At 47.6% G+C, this 16,851-nt stretch overlaps 1 protein-coding gene across 4 annotated transcripts; it reads right to left on the minus strand.

Moving 5' to 3' along the window:
- On the minus strand, positions 574-13,736 carry ATRIP (ATR interacting protein). Of its 4 annotated transcripts, none has more exons than XM_021409475.1 (14): positions 13,389-13,736; positions 13,171-13,256; positions 12,203-12,373; positions 11,465-11,580; positions 10,998-11,158; positions 9,927-10,022; positions 9,032-9,197; positions 7,234-7,941; positions 6,645-6,698; positions 6,425-6,567; positions 5,953-6,044; positions 5,259-5,342; positions 4,755-5,004; positions 574-3,809 (listed from the first exon to the last, which is right to left on the minus strand). In XM_021409475.1, the coding sequence occupies exons 1-14, from the start codon at positions 13,705-13,707 to the stop codon at positions 3,742-3,744; spliced, it is 2,514 nt and encodes an 837-aa protein (XP_021265150.1). In that variant the 5' UTR covers positions 13,708-13,736; the 3' UTR covers positions 574-3,741. The 4 variants fall into 4 exon arrangements, with proteins under 4 accessions (XP_021265150.1, XP_021265149.1, XP_021265148.1 ...); XM_021409474.1 differs by having other exon boundaries at positions 6,645-6,695; positions 10,998-11,161; XM_021409473.1 differs by having other exon boundaries at positions 10,998-11,161.

A 16,851-nucleotide genomic window follows, 5' to 3' on the forward strand; every position in this document is an offset into this window, starting at 1 on the left:
TGTGTTTTCTCTGCTGGGAAATCTGAACTGTTTTGTGGTTGTAGTATTATAACTCGTATAAAAACAAACTAGCTGCTTCCTCAAGATGTTTTCCAGAACAGGTTACTATTTGAGCAGCTGCTCCAAACAGTATTTCAATTGCAAGCATTAGAATTAAAACGTTGGAGATTCGTCTCCTTAGTGAGCTGTACTGACCTACTGCAGGGGCAGGGTGCTCAGGACATGGCTAACTGCTTGCTGTTGAACTTCATACTGCCATTTTGTGGCCTCGTCCCAAGAATTTTAGAAGCACAGAATCATTATTCTTGGCAAAGACCCCCAAGGCCACCTGCCCACTGCCCACGTCCCTCAGCGCCACATCCCCACGGTTCTTGAACACCTCCAGGGACGGTGACTCCCCCAGCTCCCCAGGCAGCCTGTGCCAGTGCCCGACCGCTCTTTCAGCACGGACGTTCTTCCTAATACCCAGCGGGGACCTCTCCCGGCGCAACTCGAGGCCGTTCTGTCTCGTCCCTTGGCTGTTACCAGGGAGAAGAGGCCGACCCCCACCTTGCTACAAACTCCTTCCAGGGATTTATAGGGAGTGATGAGGCCTCCCCTGAGCCTCCTCCAGTTTTTTTATTAATATGAACAAGAGGTCGCACAGCTTGGGGCAGACGCTGCGGGCAGTGCTTTGTGTTTGCTCACCCTCACCTCTTAAAGCTTGCTTTCTCACAGATGTGTTTTGAGTCCCGGCAAGATGCAAACCAGATGTTGTTTGTCTCATCTGTCCTTGAAAGGAGAGTGCTATGCTGTGATTTCTTCAGGGAGTGTCTGATGAGAGCAATCTGAGCTGCGTTACTTTGAGGTCGTACAGCGAGCAGCTTCCCTTTTGTCTTAGCAGCATTAACTTCAGTTTTAGAAGCTCCCGCTCCATCCCATCATCCCGTGACGTTACTTCTAAGGGCACGAAGTCGGGTTTTCACGGGTTTTTACGGCCTCCAGACTTCCACTTCAGAGCCCAGAGCAGGGAGAAGGCCATGGCAGCCCAGCTGTGAGGGCACTGTCTGTGTGCTGGGGGATGCCAGGGGATCCACAAGGGAACAATTCATAGTCTTTTCCTATTGCTTTCTCTGCAGATAACACTTGTTTTTATCAAGTTTAGCAGTAATGCACATCTCCCTTTTACCGAGTTGTCCTTGAGATGAAGCCAGGAATTTTTTTTTAAAACAGTTTTTATAACTTCGAACTGCTTCAGCAAGTTGGGATTCCTTAACTCCTTGTAGTCCAAACTCCTCCAACAGTTCATTGTATCAGAAGTGATTTAAGTCCATCATTTAAGTTCCTCTGCATACTCAAAACGTACTTGTAGAAATCGGGCGGTGAGAACAGCAGCGAGTAATTAAAAACGGATGGTGCTGCACTCCGGGGCGGTGCAACGATGGCATCTCGGCAGGACAGCTCTGTTTGCCCTTCTCAGTGGGATGAGTGCCACACACAGCATCTCACAGACAGGCTTTGTCACAGTGCCCAGCAGCCCCTGCCCGGCAGAGCTCTGTCCCTGTGCTGCGGGTGGAGGAAGCCAAGCAGCTCTGGCCTGAGGGAGACGCTGGATGACTGCTCTGGTTATTCCTGCACAGCTGTTCCTGGGAAAGTTCTCTTCAAAAGCAAGAGCCCAGCCAAGAGCATGCTCAGCATGCAGCGCAGGGCTCCCTGCCCAGGCACGCCAGGGTACGACGCAGCCTTTTTTGGGTTAAGACCAGAGGACTGGACGCTTCCCAATTTTCCAAGGGCCCACCTCCCTCTGTAGTACGGCTTCTCCTCTTCATTCCGGGCCTTGGAGCCAGGCTGGTTTGGATGCTGGTGCAGGAGGGGCCTCTTGTGCACCAGTGCTGCAGGAGGCGACGCGCGCCTGGTGCTGCGCAGCCTGCGTGCCATCCTCACCACGAGGGCTGCGAGGGGAGGAAAGCTCAGCCTGGAAGGGTCCTCTCTGCAGCACAGTCTCTGCTCCACATCTTGTAAGGAGATTTGAGCAGGGCTTACATCTTGGTGCAAAAGAAATTCCGGGGCACATCCAGCCCTACCCAGACAGTGCCCTAAGGAAAGGAGGTGGAGGGAACCAACTGAGACCAGCTGGAGTTGTGGCACAGCACCTCTAGCCGTGCCCTCACCCTGCCTCTCCTGCCACCACCCCTCCAACCCCCGGGAGAGGCACTGGGAAGGCGAGTGCTCTACAGCTTGCTCTGGCCCCACAGTGCTCATATGCTTCCCACATCCCCAAGAGGAAAGTATAGGAAGGGATAGTGCTAGTTTAGTTACACAGCAGATAAAAATAGTAATTGATAGGCTTTTCACTATTGCTTTATCACCTTAATACTAAGTTCTAACCTAAGAGCGCACCTAGCAGTGCTCTTTCTGCCACACCTACATTCTGTCTTGGCAGGAGTCCCTCTTCCCTTGCTGCAGGATTTTATGCCATCACAATTCACTCAGCTGTAATATAAAGCCCATTAACTGCAAAATCTAGGAATAGAAAACAGTCATTCCCTTCACAACCACTAAAAAAGTGACACACATTTTCCTTTTCGTAAGGAAGCACATACTGCATAAAAACAAAGTGGCTGAAAGCTAGGACTGATGTTTATAAGTTTACCAGCTATGTACTTAATTACTCACTTCCCTATAAATGCTATATAAGGTCATTGTTGGCCTGAAGAAGGGTTTGTTCCTTCTTTTGAGGCGCCCCATAGCCGCACCACAAACCTATGGGCTTATTTTAGTAGCACTTAAACACTCCTGATTTTAGGGTCTAGGGTTCAGCTGCTAACTGCAGCCCACTATGGTAATCAACACCCTGGAAGGGCACAGCAACAGTAATTCCTCCAATCATTTGTGCCATATTCTGGACATTAGCTGCTCATTCAATTTTACTACAGCACAGATCCGGACGCTGCAACAACTCAGGAAACAGCCTGCAGAGATTGAAACCTCTTTTGCGTAGTAAGACAGCGCTCTCCTCAGCATACGGCACCTAAGTTCTCTAAGTTCTAGCAGCTGGTGGTGGAGCATCTCCCTAGTTGTACTTTCAGCACATTCATGAAACTGGAAAAAGGAGTGAACTCTGCTGATGGACTTTTATGGAAGCCTGGAGGCCTTTTATGAACTTCTGGCTCAGTACTGAACTGCCAACTGTAACTTACCTCTACCATTATTTTTTTAAAAATCACAGTAAACCATTTACTAATATCAACACAAAAGTTAGGGATCTCAAGCAAGGAAGTGTTACAGCTACAAAAGAAACCACAAATATTGTCACAAGACTTGCATAGGAACCCAGTGACCCCAAATGTCTCAGGACATTCAGCATCATCAATTCAGCATAAATGCAGCTGCAGCCACAGTAACATGGGGAACGCAGAGTAAGGCTTCCATTCCATTCCATTCCATTCACAGCAGTTTCATGAAGGTTGATGCTCGTGCACAGAACCATTCCTAAATTCATCCTTTCAGTGGTTTTGCACAGCAAAACAGTACGTGGCAGTATCATTTTTTTTTTCCCTCACATCACAATTTCTTTGTTTTCAGCTACATTTGGATAGCACTTCAGTAAAGTGATGGCAACAAAGAATTGTGTTTTAGTTGTGCTGCACTGCAGAGCAACCTTTGAGTTGTCTCTTAGGAGAACAGCTGATTTAGATCAGATCGACTCTGGCAGCGATGATGATGATTAAAGTAAGGGCAGAGATCCCTGCCACACGTTGGTTAACTGGAGTCCATTCCTTGATCTTCTGCCTCTGGCTCAGGAGGATACAACTCATCCAAAATCAGCTCTGCAACAACAACAACAGTCACATTTCAGAGAGGTTTTTTTTGCACTTGATAAAATTAATGGCTGGGATCTGATTGTATTTTAAAAAATGCTGCCTGTAGTAGGCTACAGCAAATGTAAAAAGCAGGGAGAGAGCTATCTTGGACAGTGACACTGTGCTATACAATAGCTTGTATAGCGGGCACCAATAGGCACCAAGGGACAGGGAGAAAAGGCAAAAGCACCTCTGTAGGAAACAGAGGCAAGAAGTGTGCAAAGCAAGGGGAAAGCTCTGATGTTACATGAGCTAGAGAAGCTTCTGGAATAATGGAGGACATGGATGGAAGGAAGAAGGAAAAGGAAGGAAGATGTTAGGGATGCGGGGAAAAAAAACAGTAGCTGGGGAAAAGTGCAATGTTACTAGGAGACATGGAATAATTTTAAATGGGGTAACATACAGCACAGATAATTCTTCTGCAAGGATCTGGGGCATAGGATTTTGTTTGATCAGATAGTAGGGATGTATTTCTATGGAGAGAAGGGAGAAAACTAGTGACTCTGTGTAACAAAGCTTGAGAAACGCTAGGATTGTGGAGTACACTTCTAGGTCAAATCAACAAAACATTCATGGTTGGTACATTTGGAACATAGCAGCTATTATGTTATTAGGATTAGTTATTAGGACTATTTAATAGCTATTAGTTATTAGGAACAGGCTGCCCGGGGAGCTGGGGCAGTCACCATCCCTGGAAGTGTTCCAGAACCATGGGGATGTGGCACTGAGGGACGTGGGCAGTGGCGTTGGTAGGAGGATGGTTGGACTTAATGATCCCAGAGGTCTTTTCCAACCTTAATGATTCTACGATTAGATGAGGAATGGGACAGAAGTGGTATTTTTTTTTAATATACATTAGGGAGGAAAAAAAAGCAGAACCAGAAAACAACGCTGCAACATGACTCGATTTACCTTCGCGGGCGCTCAGCTTTTTAGTTTTTCTGAGGATGGCTCTTATGCCTGGCACAGCCTGGTCATACTGATGGAGAACTTCCAAACAGTGCTCGTGGAACAGTTTGTCTTTCTGAGATAGGCTGTGCAAGAGTAAAACAGCGTCCCGTAAAAACTGAACGATTTGCTCCTTATGTGCACACAAGCTGCTCTCAGATCTTCTCATCTTCATCCACTGCCTGTGCAACATGATTATCAGTGCCTTAACCACCTGCCAGAAGAAGAAAAGAGACTGAGTACCCACACTGAAATCGCAGCAATGGAAAATGCACTGCGTTATGAACTGCGCTCGTCGCTCTTTTCAGACATCCATATTTCAGAGTATTTGCCAGAGAGCAAAAGCAAGCTTTCCAGAAGGCAGACTTCAAAGTACAGTAGCTAAAAAAGGATAAGAGGCCACTCCAGCACTGTTAGGGGCCCCTTTAGGTTTTCAGCAGCAGAAATTCAGCAGCTACAGCAACGTACCTCCAGATTACACTGGCAGTGTGCAGCAGGGGGCAAAACTGTTGGGCTGGAGCACCGCACACACCGGGTCAGGAGCCTGACAGCCTGTTCCAAAGACATACAGATTGCATTACAGCGAGTACTAGGCTTCTGCAGAACTAACCAACTATCAAAGCTGCAAATGAAGGGAGGTAGAAACAACGTTTCATTGCTGGTTTCAAACAGTTTTGGTTCTTTTCTTAACGACTGATCTTTTTCACCCCACCAGAAGTTGTCAGTGCAGTTTTTTGCTGTAAAACTTAACAGCCTGCCAGCACTTCACTAAATGCAGTGAATAGAAATCTTCAGTTGCTATATTTCATGTGCAGTAACTTAAAAGATACAGCTCAGAAGTAAATTACAGGATCAAAATGGTATATGGGTCTTGCTCTCCATCAACCTAAAAGCAAGACAATGTTTGCAGTCTTGAATCCATTTGCAGCCATCCTAGGAGCCTTCTTTCTTCTTCAGTGACTTCACTACGACTGCCATTATCATGAGGAACAGTTCCTGATTCCATTTCAAGCAGCGATTTGTGGAAGCCAATGTAATTCCATGCTGAAAGCTCAAATTTTCAGTTTCTGTTACAGCTGAAGGACTTTTTTGGAGCACTGAGGCATTGCCCTGCTCCTCCCACCCCTTCAACAGGAAGAGACGTGGGACCTAGCAGCGTTACCTCTTGTTCCAGCTGCAGCCAATGCACCTCAGGGGCCGATTTGTCCGGTCTTGACGTGATGTACATGTACAGTGCAAGCAGAAGGCAGGTATCTGCAAGAGAGCTAACTTAGTTCTTTTCACAGCTAGTCGATTGTTGGCGATATTTTTTTTTATTTTTTTTATTTTTTTAGCTTTCAGCTCCCCCAAACTTCATTTTTTCCCCCCTCAACAGCTTTTAATACAACGGACATTTGTGTGGAAAGTACTTTTTAAAATCCACAGAGGTAGCAAAGCACTGTGCGTGCACAGACTGCGCCAGAGGAGATGCTCTTCAAACAGCAGCTGGAACTGGGCACGAGGACAAGCCTGCAGGCAGCGTCACAGGCTGGGCTGTGGGGGTTAAGACTTCAGAGCGAAGCCTGCTCGTATGACTTTTAGTTGTGCTCACTAATGCTCAGCTGGTAACAATTCTTTGTGAGGCAATGCAGTACCTGAATGGGAACAAAGTTGAGCAGCCAGCAGGTGGTGTTGAGCAAGTATGGACAACAGCTTCACGGTCAAAAGAACAGCGTGCAGAGGGACCGCCGGGCACAGGCAGCGCAGCAGCACCTGGTGGCTCAGGAGGTGCTGAAAACTTGCAAAGAGAAATCCAAGTTAGAGATGGGAAGTGACCGACAAGTTGAAAGCAATTCACTGCTTCATAACTCACACCTTCTCAAGCCATTCCAAAGGCAGGCTCGACTCACACGCCAGAAGTAAAGTCTGCTGAAAAACAGATGCTGTTAGGTTCTGCAGGCAGCCTGCAGTGCATGCGATGGTTCTGTGCACTGGGCCGTTAGTGAGCACACGCCACGTTTTCAGGAGTGGCATTTTATCCAGCAGAATAAACAAATATAAACGTTACAACACAGAGTAGAAACAGAATAAGTTAACCAGAAAGCCTTGTGCCTTCATTCCTTATGCATCTCCCAGCAATTCAAATGAAACTGCTCATCGACCACATACAGACTGAGGAAGCTTTCTCACTTCAAAACGACAGCCATGCAAGGAGGCAACAGCATCTGCTTCACATCAATGCATCATAAGCAGATCTTACTATTGAGCTGGGGCAATTATCACATTCATTAGCAGCCAAGGCAGTGGAAAGATCCTCCACTGCATCCCAAAGGTGGGCCGAGAAACGTGACATTCTCCCATAGGTGTCACACCTTCTACTGCCACCTGCACAAATTATTTTCAACAGTGAAAACGGCTACACAACAAAGAGCCTGAAATCATTGTAAAGCTATTACTGACTTACTTTATTAGCAAGTCCACCGTTGAGTTTTCAGCTAGTTTTACCAGGACTTTCAGGCTTTGCTGCAGTATGCTATCCGCCCGGGAGCCTGTTGTGGCAGAAAAAGCTAAAACCTGGAGCAGCTTTTTGAACAAAGGATGTTGTGCTTGAACATTACTAGCAGCATCTTGTGGAGCTTCAGGCAGCTCTCCTTGTGTCCTGCCATCTTCTTTGTTATCACACGGTCCGTTTCTGTCCATCTTGGAAATCTGCTCTTCTCCAACACTAGAACTTCTTTCCACCTCATTAGACAGCAATATGTGCACAACGTCCCAGCTATAAAATGCCAAATAATAAAGAATACCTAGCGACAGAACCGTCGTTTCTTCAAGAGACAACCTGAAGTCCTCCTTACTCGACACCTTATTTGTGCTGGCTCTGGAAGAAACAACTGGATGGTTTCCACAAGAACCATTTACTGACTTGTCCGCCGATCGTACCGCCCGACAGTATGCACCAATGTGGTGCTCCACCAGGGGCAGGAGATGCACAGCTCCTCGGATCTTGCAGCGTTTCAAATACAAGACCTCGCTCCCACTTCCCGCTGGGCTTCCCTCGTCCATAGCAATCAAGTTCAGTCCCATTAGCGCAAGTTTCTGAGCTTCTTGCAGGGACACAAGGGGAGCATCTTCTTCCTGGGCCGTCCTGCTGCTGGGCACCTGCGTGCACTGCCTGCCCAAACAAAAGGAGGAAAATACTTCACAGAAAAAAAAAGGTAGAGAATATAGTTGAGAATGTAGTTAACTGTATTCTGCATCAAACAATGGAATGGCCAGGGATGTCTGTTCTCAAACTGCAGCTACAGAGGCCAAATGCAGGTACGCTGCTTGCATGAAACGGAAGGGCAGCGAGCCACGAGCCGTGTGATAAATACCACAAAATGCTGGAACTACTAACAATAGATCAGAAAAGCAAAGGCATTTCATGAGATAAAGTCTAATTCTTTAAAGAATTTTAAGGAAATGCAGTGTAATTTTAAATGTAGTTAAATGTGAAATTAAGTTTTTAAAGCATTTATCTCCTGTAATGATAAACAAGAGATGTAGTGACAATGGGTTACAGTCTTCTTAAGCAGTAAAACAGGCTGAGCAGATGAGAAGACTGTACCACAAACCTTTACCAGAAGTTCTCCTAAGCCAACAGGTGCAGGAAAATAGTTCTAAGTTACCATCCTGTGCACCCCCCCTAAAACAGAGGGTACCACCCAGGGTTTGTGAGCTACTAATTCTAAACTACCCTCCTGAGTTCAGCAATCGACAAGAGTTAGTTAACCTACAAGCCCAAGAAAATGTTAAATACAAAATAAAGGACTCACAGCAAAAGAGCCATCAAGCAAATTGCAACAAAGATCTGATGAACAAACACGATTTTTAAAACCACGTTCAGCCAGTTAATTTATATCCAATGTCACATTTAAATACAGCACTGATTGAGAATTTAGGTTATATATATAAATGTATATCCTTAAAAAGACAAGGGCAGCAAGTTGTTGGCAGTCAGTTCCAAGTTCTCCTAATTTCTGTGCCTCCCCCAATACATAATTAACCTAGTTTCCATTTTAGTGCTTCTCCAGTGTTAAGTATCTACAATAACCAAAGACAGATGACCAGAGATGCAGAACGATGTTCCATGTTTTGCCTTAAATGGCCTCAGCCAAAAGGCACTGAACACAAGGAACGAGGGATCCTACACAGAACACCTCTCTTACAGAGCATGCTGCTACACTGGGAACACGTCAGAAGCAATTCAACACAATCCTTACGTCTCCAGAAGGTCGGGCTGCAGCAGAGCTCCCGGCAGAGCCTCAGAATTGCTGCTGAGAAGATGGCAGAGTCCTAGCAACGACCCAGAGACAAGGGGCTGCTTCAGCAGTGCACTCAGTAAGGCAGAACCTGGAGAGATTGTCTTTGGAGGAGCTTTTCCATCCACTGCAACAACAGCAAAATATTTCAGGAGATTGACCTCGCCGATAGTGCTCTCAACCTCCAAATCTTTTTTTTTTTTTAATCATCATTTTCCTTTCTCTTACCAGACAGAATACAGGAAGAAAACAATACCTTAAATTCATTGCTCCTGAAAATCTTATAGAACACGATTTAAATGCGGACCAAGTTATGTTTAGACAGATTTTAATTACAGTCCCTTTATAAGCAAAATGTCTCAATCCAAATGATTATTACAAAGCAGTCATCCTGGTGCCCTGCCCTCCTTGTTCCAGTCCAGACATTAAAATCATGCACTGTAATTCTGAACGGCAAATAACATGTTGAACTTCTTATTTATGAAATCTACATCTTTCCTGTTCTCTTCACAATAGACAGCACCGTATCTTAATACGGCCGGCCTGGTGGGAAGATGCCTCTTGATCTACATCTTGGTCCATACCCTTCTGAAAAGCAAAACCCAGGCAAACAACTTTCTTCTTAACCAGAGAAACAATATCCCAATGCTGTGGGGATGGCAATAGAATCTGAAATGTTTCATTGCAAAACCAAAGCTAAGAGCAACCAACTCCCCAGCCACGATTCCATGCAGCAGTACTGCACGTAGCAGACTCCTCAGCATGACAGCACTTAGTAATGGCATCCTAATAGCTCCTCAGAAGTGCTCATCTATTTTTGATGCTTATTATTTCTGTATTACCAGAAATACGTTACCTTGAATGTTTTGTTGATGTACAGAATTGCAAGAACCATTTTTTCCCACTGCTTCTTGCTTTGTGGATAACAACTCAGGAAGGGGCACCTTACTGTCTAAAACAAACAGTAATTATGTTTTAAATATGAGAAATAATTGCTTACACATTTGCATCTGTCATCTACACACCTTCAATTAGCCGTAGCTGTTGTGCAGTGAGAACACAGACCGCAGTGTCAAACACTACTGAGTTGAAAAAGTAACTACAGGAAATCTTCTAAGGCGGCTGTTACCCGCTGCCCACACTGTTTCTGATTGAATACTGTAGCTGACAGAAACGTCTTAGATGTTTCATCAGTCCTCCAGGAAGGACCACAGAATGGTTTGGGTGGGAAGGGACCTTTAAGATCATCTAGTTCCAAGCCCCTACTATAGGCAGGGACACGTCCCAATTTCTTCCATTATTTCCGACTGGCAATGTGCTGCTGTCTCAACACAGTAGTTGGCTGCTATAAAAACACCATTTTTGTTTCATATTACAGCAGTCTTCGAGTAAATGCATATATGTGTTTCCTAGGTTTTACTCAATGAATTTAAAGATACAGTTGGGTGAGAATTACTGCTGGACACATAAAGGAGGAAATGAGCGAAGCGCTGCAGCTGCTCGCTTTAACGTGGCTAAATATGCATCATTTAAAATGAGATACCCCAAAAAAGGGAACAGTTATCAAAACCCAAACCTCAGGAGTATAGAAAACGCATTAGCTGACTGGTAGACCTATTCAAGAAATAAGCAAATTATTTCCTGTTCCTGCTTGAGTGAGAAACGCAGAGAACAGTTTGGATACTGCAGTTCATCTCAAAATAAATGAGTTTCTCACGAGAGCCAGCAGCAGACCACGCTGCAAAGTGATCCTCCTGCAGACCTGAGGAGGAGCTGTATGGAACATAAGCAACCTCACACTGAAAGAACCACACCTGTTCCTGCAGTGACCTTCCTGGAACTGCTCGGTCACACAGGGCAAAAAACTCTATCTAAGGCAGAATGTTCCTAGGCAGCTAAAAATGTTGCAAGCTGTCTACACATTTACCTTCTTTGCTGGAAACTGGCTGTGCAAACCAGCTTCCTGAAGAAGAAGAGGGTCTGGCAGCAGTTTCAGCATTGAAAGACTCTTTTGTAGGAAAAGATCTTCTTGCAGGCTGCGGAGGACATCCTTCTGATTTCATCTGGATTGCAAAATGCTTTTTAGGGCTACTAAAAAAAAGACAAAAACAGAACACCAACAAATACCCCCCCAGCTTTAATGAATTGATGACATCTTGATGATATCAATGCAGATCTATTTAATAGCTTTCCTAGTACTGATGTTTCAGAGGTACTGCAGTCTACACCCTTTGCCTTTCTGTCACAGAAGGATCTATTTAGGTCAACAGAATGATTTTGGTTGTATTTTTTCAAGGAAACAGACCTAAGAGTTACATGGAGAAAGGAAACATTGGTACTAATTCAAGCGCGCATGAAAAGGAGCAGAGATTATTTTCCAAAACCCACACACACCTTTGTGTGACAGCTGCTTGAGTTACGTGTTTGCTTCTTTCGCAGTTCTGAAGTCGTGTTCTTAATTCATTCATTTCTGCGTCTTTGAACTGCAACTCTGACTGCAGTGACAGTATCTGAAAGAATGAACGAGGTCGTTTTACTCTTACAGAATCGGTGAGTGGCGTTCCAACTGCAAAGCAATGCAAATTTCTGTAAGATTTCAAGGTTACAGGCTACTTACTGTGATCTCTGCACATGTTCTCCATTTTTATGCTAATCCAATTAATACTATCTTAGAACCAAGTGCCAAGGTTCAGGCAAGAAGCAATGACTTGGCAAGACAGACCAAGTGCCACAAGAGCACGAGCACAGCGAGGCCATTAACAGCACAAAAGCAGCCACTGTCCTCTTCAGGGCTCTCACAAAGATGACTGCAACAGGAACAGCAATCTGATCAGAGTCACACAGCACGTTCTGTCTCGCTTTCCATTTTACAGTACATTCCAATTGCGATGTTCTGGGGATTGCTTAAGAAAACAAGCAAACAAAAAACTGCCACCTTAGCTTCACTCTTATTTTGGCAGAAGAAGCGCACTGGCAGGTTCTTGTGTGTGTTTTCTTCCGCGTAACAAAATAAAAGCACGCTGGGAAGTGTCATAAGAATGTTCTTCCTTTGGCTGAACAGACCGTGGTGTCACTGAAGTCACACAGTGAGCTTCTGCACGCGGTGCAGGGGTGACCGACAGAGCTACAAACCTTTTTGGAGAACTCTCTCTCTTTTTCACTGAGGGTCTGAGATTGCTGCTGCTCCAATAGCACGTACGACTTTCTCTGCTCCTCCATAGCCTGCTCCATCTGCTGCATTGAGTCGCGCAAAATTTTGATTTCCCCATTTTTAGTACGAATTTCCTCCTGTGTTTCTTTCAGCTGCAAAGAGATGAATTCGTTAGGCAATGTATTCAGCCAAAAGTATCCGTATCACCTCTACATGGTCAAAGATTGACTGTGCTTCTATAGCCCAGTTTAGAAATTCTACAATATGGCTTCTGTTTTTTTTTTTTTTTTATTAAATCAGGCTCTGTCACTCTCTCTAATAGAATGAGAGTGTCTTGGTGTCTGTCAGAGATCGTGGGCTTTTCTACACTGTTGTCTTCCCTCTCTTCCAGGGGAAATGGTTTTCAACTAAAGGAGGGGAGCCTTAGATTGGACGTAAGGAAGGAGTTAATTACAATGAGGGCGGTGAGGCCCTGGCACAGGTCGCACAGAGAGGTGGTGGTGCCCCATCCCTGCAGACACCCAGCTCAGGCTGGGGGGCTCTGAGCACCTGGTGGAGCGGTGGGTGCCCCTGCTCAATGCAGGGGGTTGGATCCGGCAGCCTTTAAGGCCACGATTCTATGACCACAGTGCCTTTCTGTAAGGCACGGTAACAGCATCCCCTTAAATGCACTTCTTCAAATCGCTAAGCGGCACAGCTTTAGCCGCTGCACTGGACAGAGGAAAATGGGTTCGACAGGAAAGAAGAAAACCGACAGATCAGCATTTGCTTATCCGAAATGCCCGAGGCACAAAACTCCGCTCCCTTAGGACGCTCCCAGAGCCGCCTCTAGTGGGACGCTTCTCATACATTGCATGCGCGGATCCCGAACCGCCTCGGTCAGAAGCGCTAGGAACAGCCGGAGCCCTCCCCCCCCGGGGGCCCAAAGGGGAGCGGGTCCGGCGCTGACCTTCCGCCGGGTGTCCTCGTGCTGTGCCTGCAGCACCTGCAGCTGGAACGCCCCTCGCAGCTGGGCGCTGCCCGCACCGCCGCCCGCTGCGGGGAGAGAACGGAAGAGCTGTGGTTCCGCAATCCGCCCGCCCCGGCGCTCGGTGCCACGCGCGCTCTATCGCGATAGTCGTGCCGTGCCGTGCCGTGCCGCGGCCCCCACCCCCACCCCGCGCTGACCTCCGGGCTCCGCGGCGCTGCCCCACGCGCTCTGCGGGCGGCTCGCTGGGGCCGGGGCCCGGCCGGCGGCGTCCTGAGACAGCGCCTGCGAAGCGATCGTGTCGATCTCCTCCAGATCGTCCGCCGTGAAGTCGTCGTTGTCCCCGAAGGGGTCTTCCGCCGCCGCCGCCGCCCCGACCCCCGCCGGCCCCTTGGGGCGCTTGCTGGGCGGGAGGCCGTTCCCCAGCGCCGCGGCCGGAGCGGGACCCCGCGCCCAGTCCGCCCCGCACAACGCGGGACCGCTCCGCTTCCGCGGCCCGAGCGGGGGCTGCGCGGCCATACCGACTGCCGCCCGGCACCGCGCCGCCCCGCGGCCCCCTCGGCCGGAAGCCCGCGCGCCGCGCAGCAGCCAATCGGCGGCAGGCGGCCCTCTTTCCCCAGCCAATGGGCGGCCGCGCCTACGGTGGCCCCCGAGGGTCAATCCCGGCGCCGGCGCACGGCCGTCGGCTGCAAGCGCCCCCGCCATTGGTCGCCGCGGCTCGCGCTGTGAGCAGCTCGCTGATTGGGCGGGCAGGCGCGAGGGCGGTGACCGAGGGTGGCGGGTGCGCTCCTCTCCTCAGAGGGAAGGGGCGCTGTGACGTCACGCAACGCCTGGTGACGTCATATTGACGGGGATGAGCTGCGGTGTCTTCTCTGTGGAAGAAGATGCTATCTATGGTCATACTAAATCACTAGTTCCTGCTGTTTGGTAAGGTTTCTCAACTCTCAGATGTAGGAATCTTTCAGAAAAGCGCATAAAAAAATAGAAGCTTGCGTTGTGTGTGAGAGAGCACTGCTTAAAACTTGGTTCTGATTACAAATGGCGTATTTCAGTGGACCTTGCTTAATCATACTGCACACTGTCTCAAACTGACCGCCATCTCCTCTGCTGTGTTATTGGTATCCCCAGAATTCTTTAAAACAGCAAGCTTTAAATGGTTAGTTTAACAGTGAGCAAGTAACTGGCTTCCTGATGAACTCTTGTCAGGGTTTGTTTCACACACTAATGTCTGTGGAACTATTTTCTGCCCTGGAGATGAAAGGCAAATAGTTACAGAGCTGTCAGTTTGTCTTCTGTGGCTTGCTTGGCTTGAGCTTTAAACGTGGAACTTGTGGAGGAAACAAGAAATCCAGGTGCCATCAGCTGTCAGCTATGGCATCTCTTTATTTTTACAGCACGGCCGTATTTCACTTAGAGAATCTGGCTGCCAGACCTCAGTGTAGTGAGCGTTCATCCGTGCTAACAGTGCTATGACCTTATTTTGCCATTCATTTGCAGTGCTTTCCACTGCTTTTTAATTGCTTGCTCTGGAATCTGTTCTGCTCTGATCTTTGCTGAAGTTTCTCGTGAGCCAATCAAGACCGAGTCCCTGAATCTGTGTCCTGAGTTCAGCCTTGCCTGTCTGCCTGGGGATTTGTGTGTATATTCACACGGGTATATGCAGCTGGGGAGGGGGAGGGCATTTGTTATAATTCACCATGGAACTCAACACCTTATCTCTGGATTTGTACAGTTCTTAGTGCCGTTAACAGTCACGTTATCTTTATTCTGAATACCAACAAGAATTTCCTAACTTCAGTGCACGCGTGTTGGCGTGTTTGTCCATGTCTCTAATGAACCTGGGAACGAGTCACTGTCTTCTTGTGTCTGTGGCAAAGCCATTGGTGTGAGCGGGGTGGAAGCCGTGCAGTGCGGGTGTGCTACGGGAAGTGTGCATTTCCCAGAAGAAAGGGAGTGGCTGTGAGCCACGTGGGGAAGGGTTTGAGACCATTCTCCGTATTCTGTCCAGTATTGAACTTAGTCTGGTCTTAAAATGACTGAAATTTTGTAGTGCAGGAATCGTTTGCTGCTGCAGTAATTCTGTGCACACCGAAGTGACATTTTAAATAATGCAAGCTCCCTCCATGTAGCTTAACTAGCAAGTGATGATTGTGTGTGCTCCAGTGTGCTGTGGCATGATTCATGCGTACCTGGGTGGCCGTTAATGGTGAAGCCTCTGAGACTGGAGAAGTGGAATTTGTGTTCTGATTCCCAGAAAAACTGAAGTGGTTGGATGGATGACTGCTATGCCCAGGTACCAGCAAAGGTTAATTTTCTAGCTTATTTTCCAAAGTTTGAGTTACTGAAATGCAGACTGCACTTCAGTGCGCTGATGCAGAGCTGGCACTTGATTAGAAGAGGTGGTGTGGAGCTGACAATTGTGTAAAAGGAAGCGTGGAATCCGCTTTCTTGAAAAGGAGGTGAAATACAAATCTTCCTCTTCTGCTGGATAAAAGCTCTTTGGTTAGGCTAGAAAATGGCCCTGTAACTCATGTTTAAGGAACAAACTGCTTGTCCTGCAGGTGGTTATGGCATTCCCCTGGGAGCTCCTCCAGTGTGGGATGAGACACGAGTCTCTTATGGGCTGTTCTCCTGCATTGCTCTTCTTGGTGCTCCAGCTGGGTGGGTTTGGATTTCTAATTACAGCCTCAGTGACTTCCGACCCCTAGATTAGAGGGACAGAAGTTTTGCAGGCTTGGGGAAACTTGCTGTAAATAACTTAAAGTAGCAGTAAAACTAGATCTAACTATTTTCAAAGGTTTGCAGACAAGGCTTCCCATTAACTCCCAGGGCGTGGCTTTTGCAGCTAGCTGCTGGAGCTGAGGTGGTGTCCTTAAGCTGACAGGCAAGGAAGAGTTGAAAAGGATTAAGGCCTGCAGCTGGGGAAACAAGATGCTGCTTCGTTTCCCTCAAAGGCAAGTTCCTTCTGGTTCTTCAGCACATGGCAACGTCATGGAGGAGAATAAAGGAGCAGTTCGTGCTCTTACAGAGATAGAGAATATGGAATCTTAGAAGCACAAACCCCAACCCATATAAATAAGGAAATAAACAAATTATACAATGCACACCAACGGTTGGTTTGAGACAAAACACAGTGAGAGGATGTGTTTAAATAAGACAAGGAAGAAGAAAGATGGATGGATGGGGATAGTATGAACTTTCCCAAAAATTTGTCTTCAGAACACGTGGTTACAACTGCAGGTGAACAGACTTTCAAAGCAGACAAGGGTGACCTCCTGCTTTCAGAACCACCTCTTTTCCCCCACATTGCCTGTTTTCTCACATCACCCTGAGGCCTTCTGCTGTTGTGCTTTGGTGAAGAAGCATTTCAACTGTTCTGCATCTTGGCCTCGGAGCAGCGCATCTGAAAAGAGATGGCTGGAGATTCACGGACCTCGTTTATATTTCGAGACGTAAGAATGACACGAGCCCAGGACGAGAGGGCGGAGCCGCACAGGAGCCGCGAGCTGCACGCGGCGGCGCGCCTCGCCCGCTCCCGCCCTTCCCGCTCCGACCAATCGGCGGCCAGGCCCCGCCCCTCCGCCAGCAAAACAAACACGGCCCGTCTCCCGCGGCCGCCCAATGGCCGCGCGGGGCCGGCCGTACGCCCCGCCCCTCGCCCGC

Source organism: Numida meleagris, chromosome 11 (genome assembly GCF_002078875.1).
Source record: "Numida meleagris isolate 19003 breed g44 Domestic line chromosome 11, NumMel1.0, whole genome shotgun sequence".
In the NCBI taxonomy this organism is placed as follows: Eukaryota; Metazoa; Chordata; class Aves; order Galliformes; family Numididae; genus Numida; species Numida meleagris.

What these genes read in the sequence shown, in the direction of transcription:
- ATRIP (XM_021409473.1), bottom strand. Translation starts at nt 13,707, where the DNA reads ATGGCCGCGCAGCCCCCGCTCGGGCCGCGGAAGCGGAGCGGTCCCGCG. An exon ending in AGAGAGAGTTCTCCAAAAAG is followed by an intron (nt 11,581 to 12,202) that starts GTTTGTAGCTCT and finishes TCATTCTTTCAG; the next exon opens with ATACTGTCACTGCAGTCAGA. An exon ending in ACTGCCAGTGTAATCTGGAG is followed by an intron (nt 5,005 to 5,258) that starts GTACGTTGCTGT and finishes TTCTTCTGGCAG; the next exon opens with GTGGTTAAGGCACTGATAAT.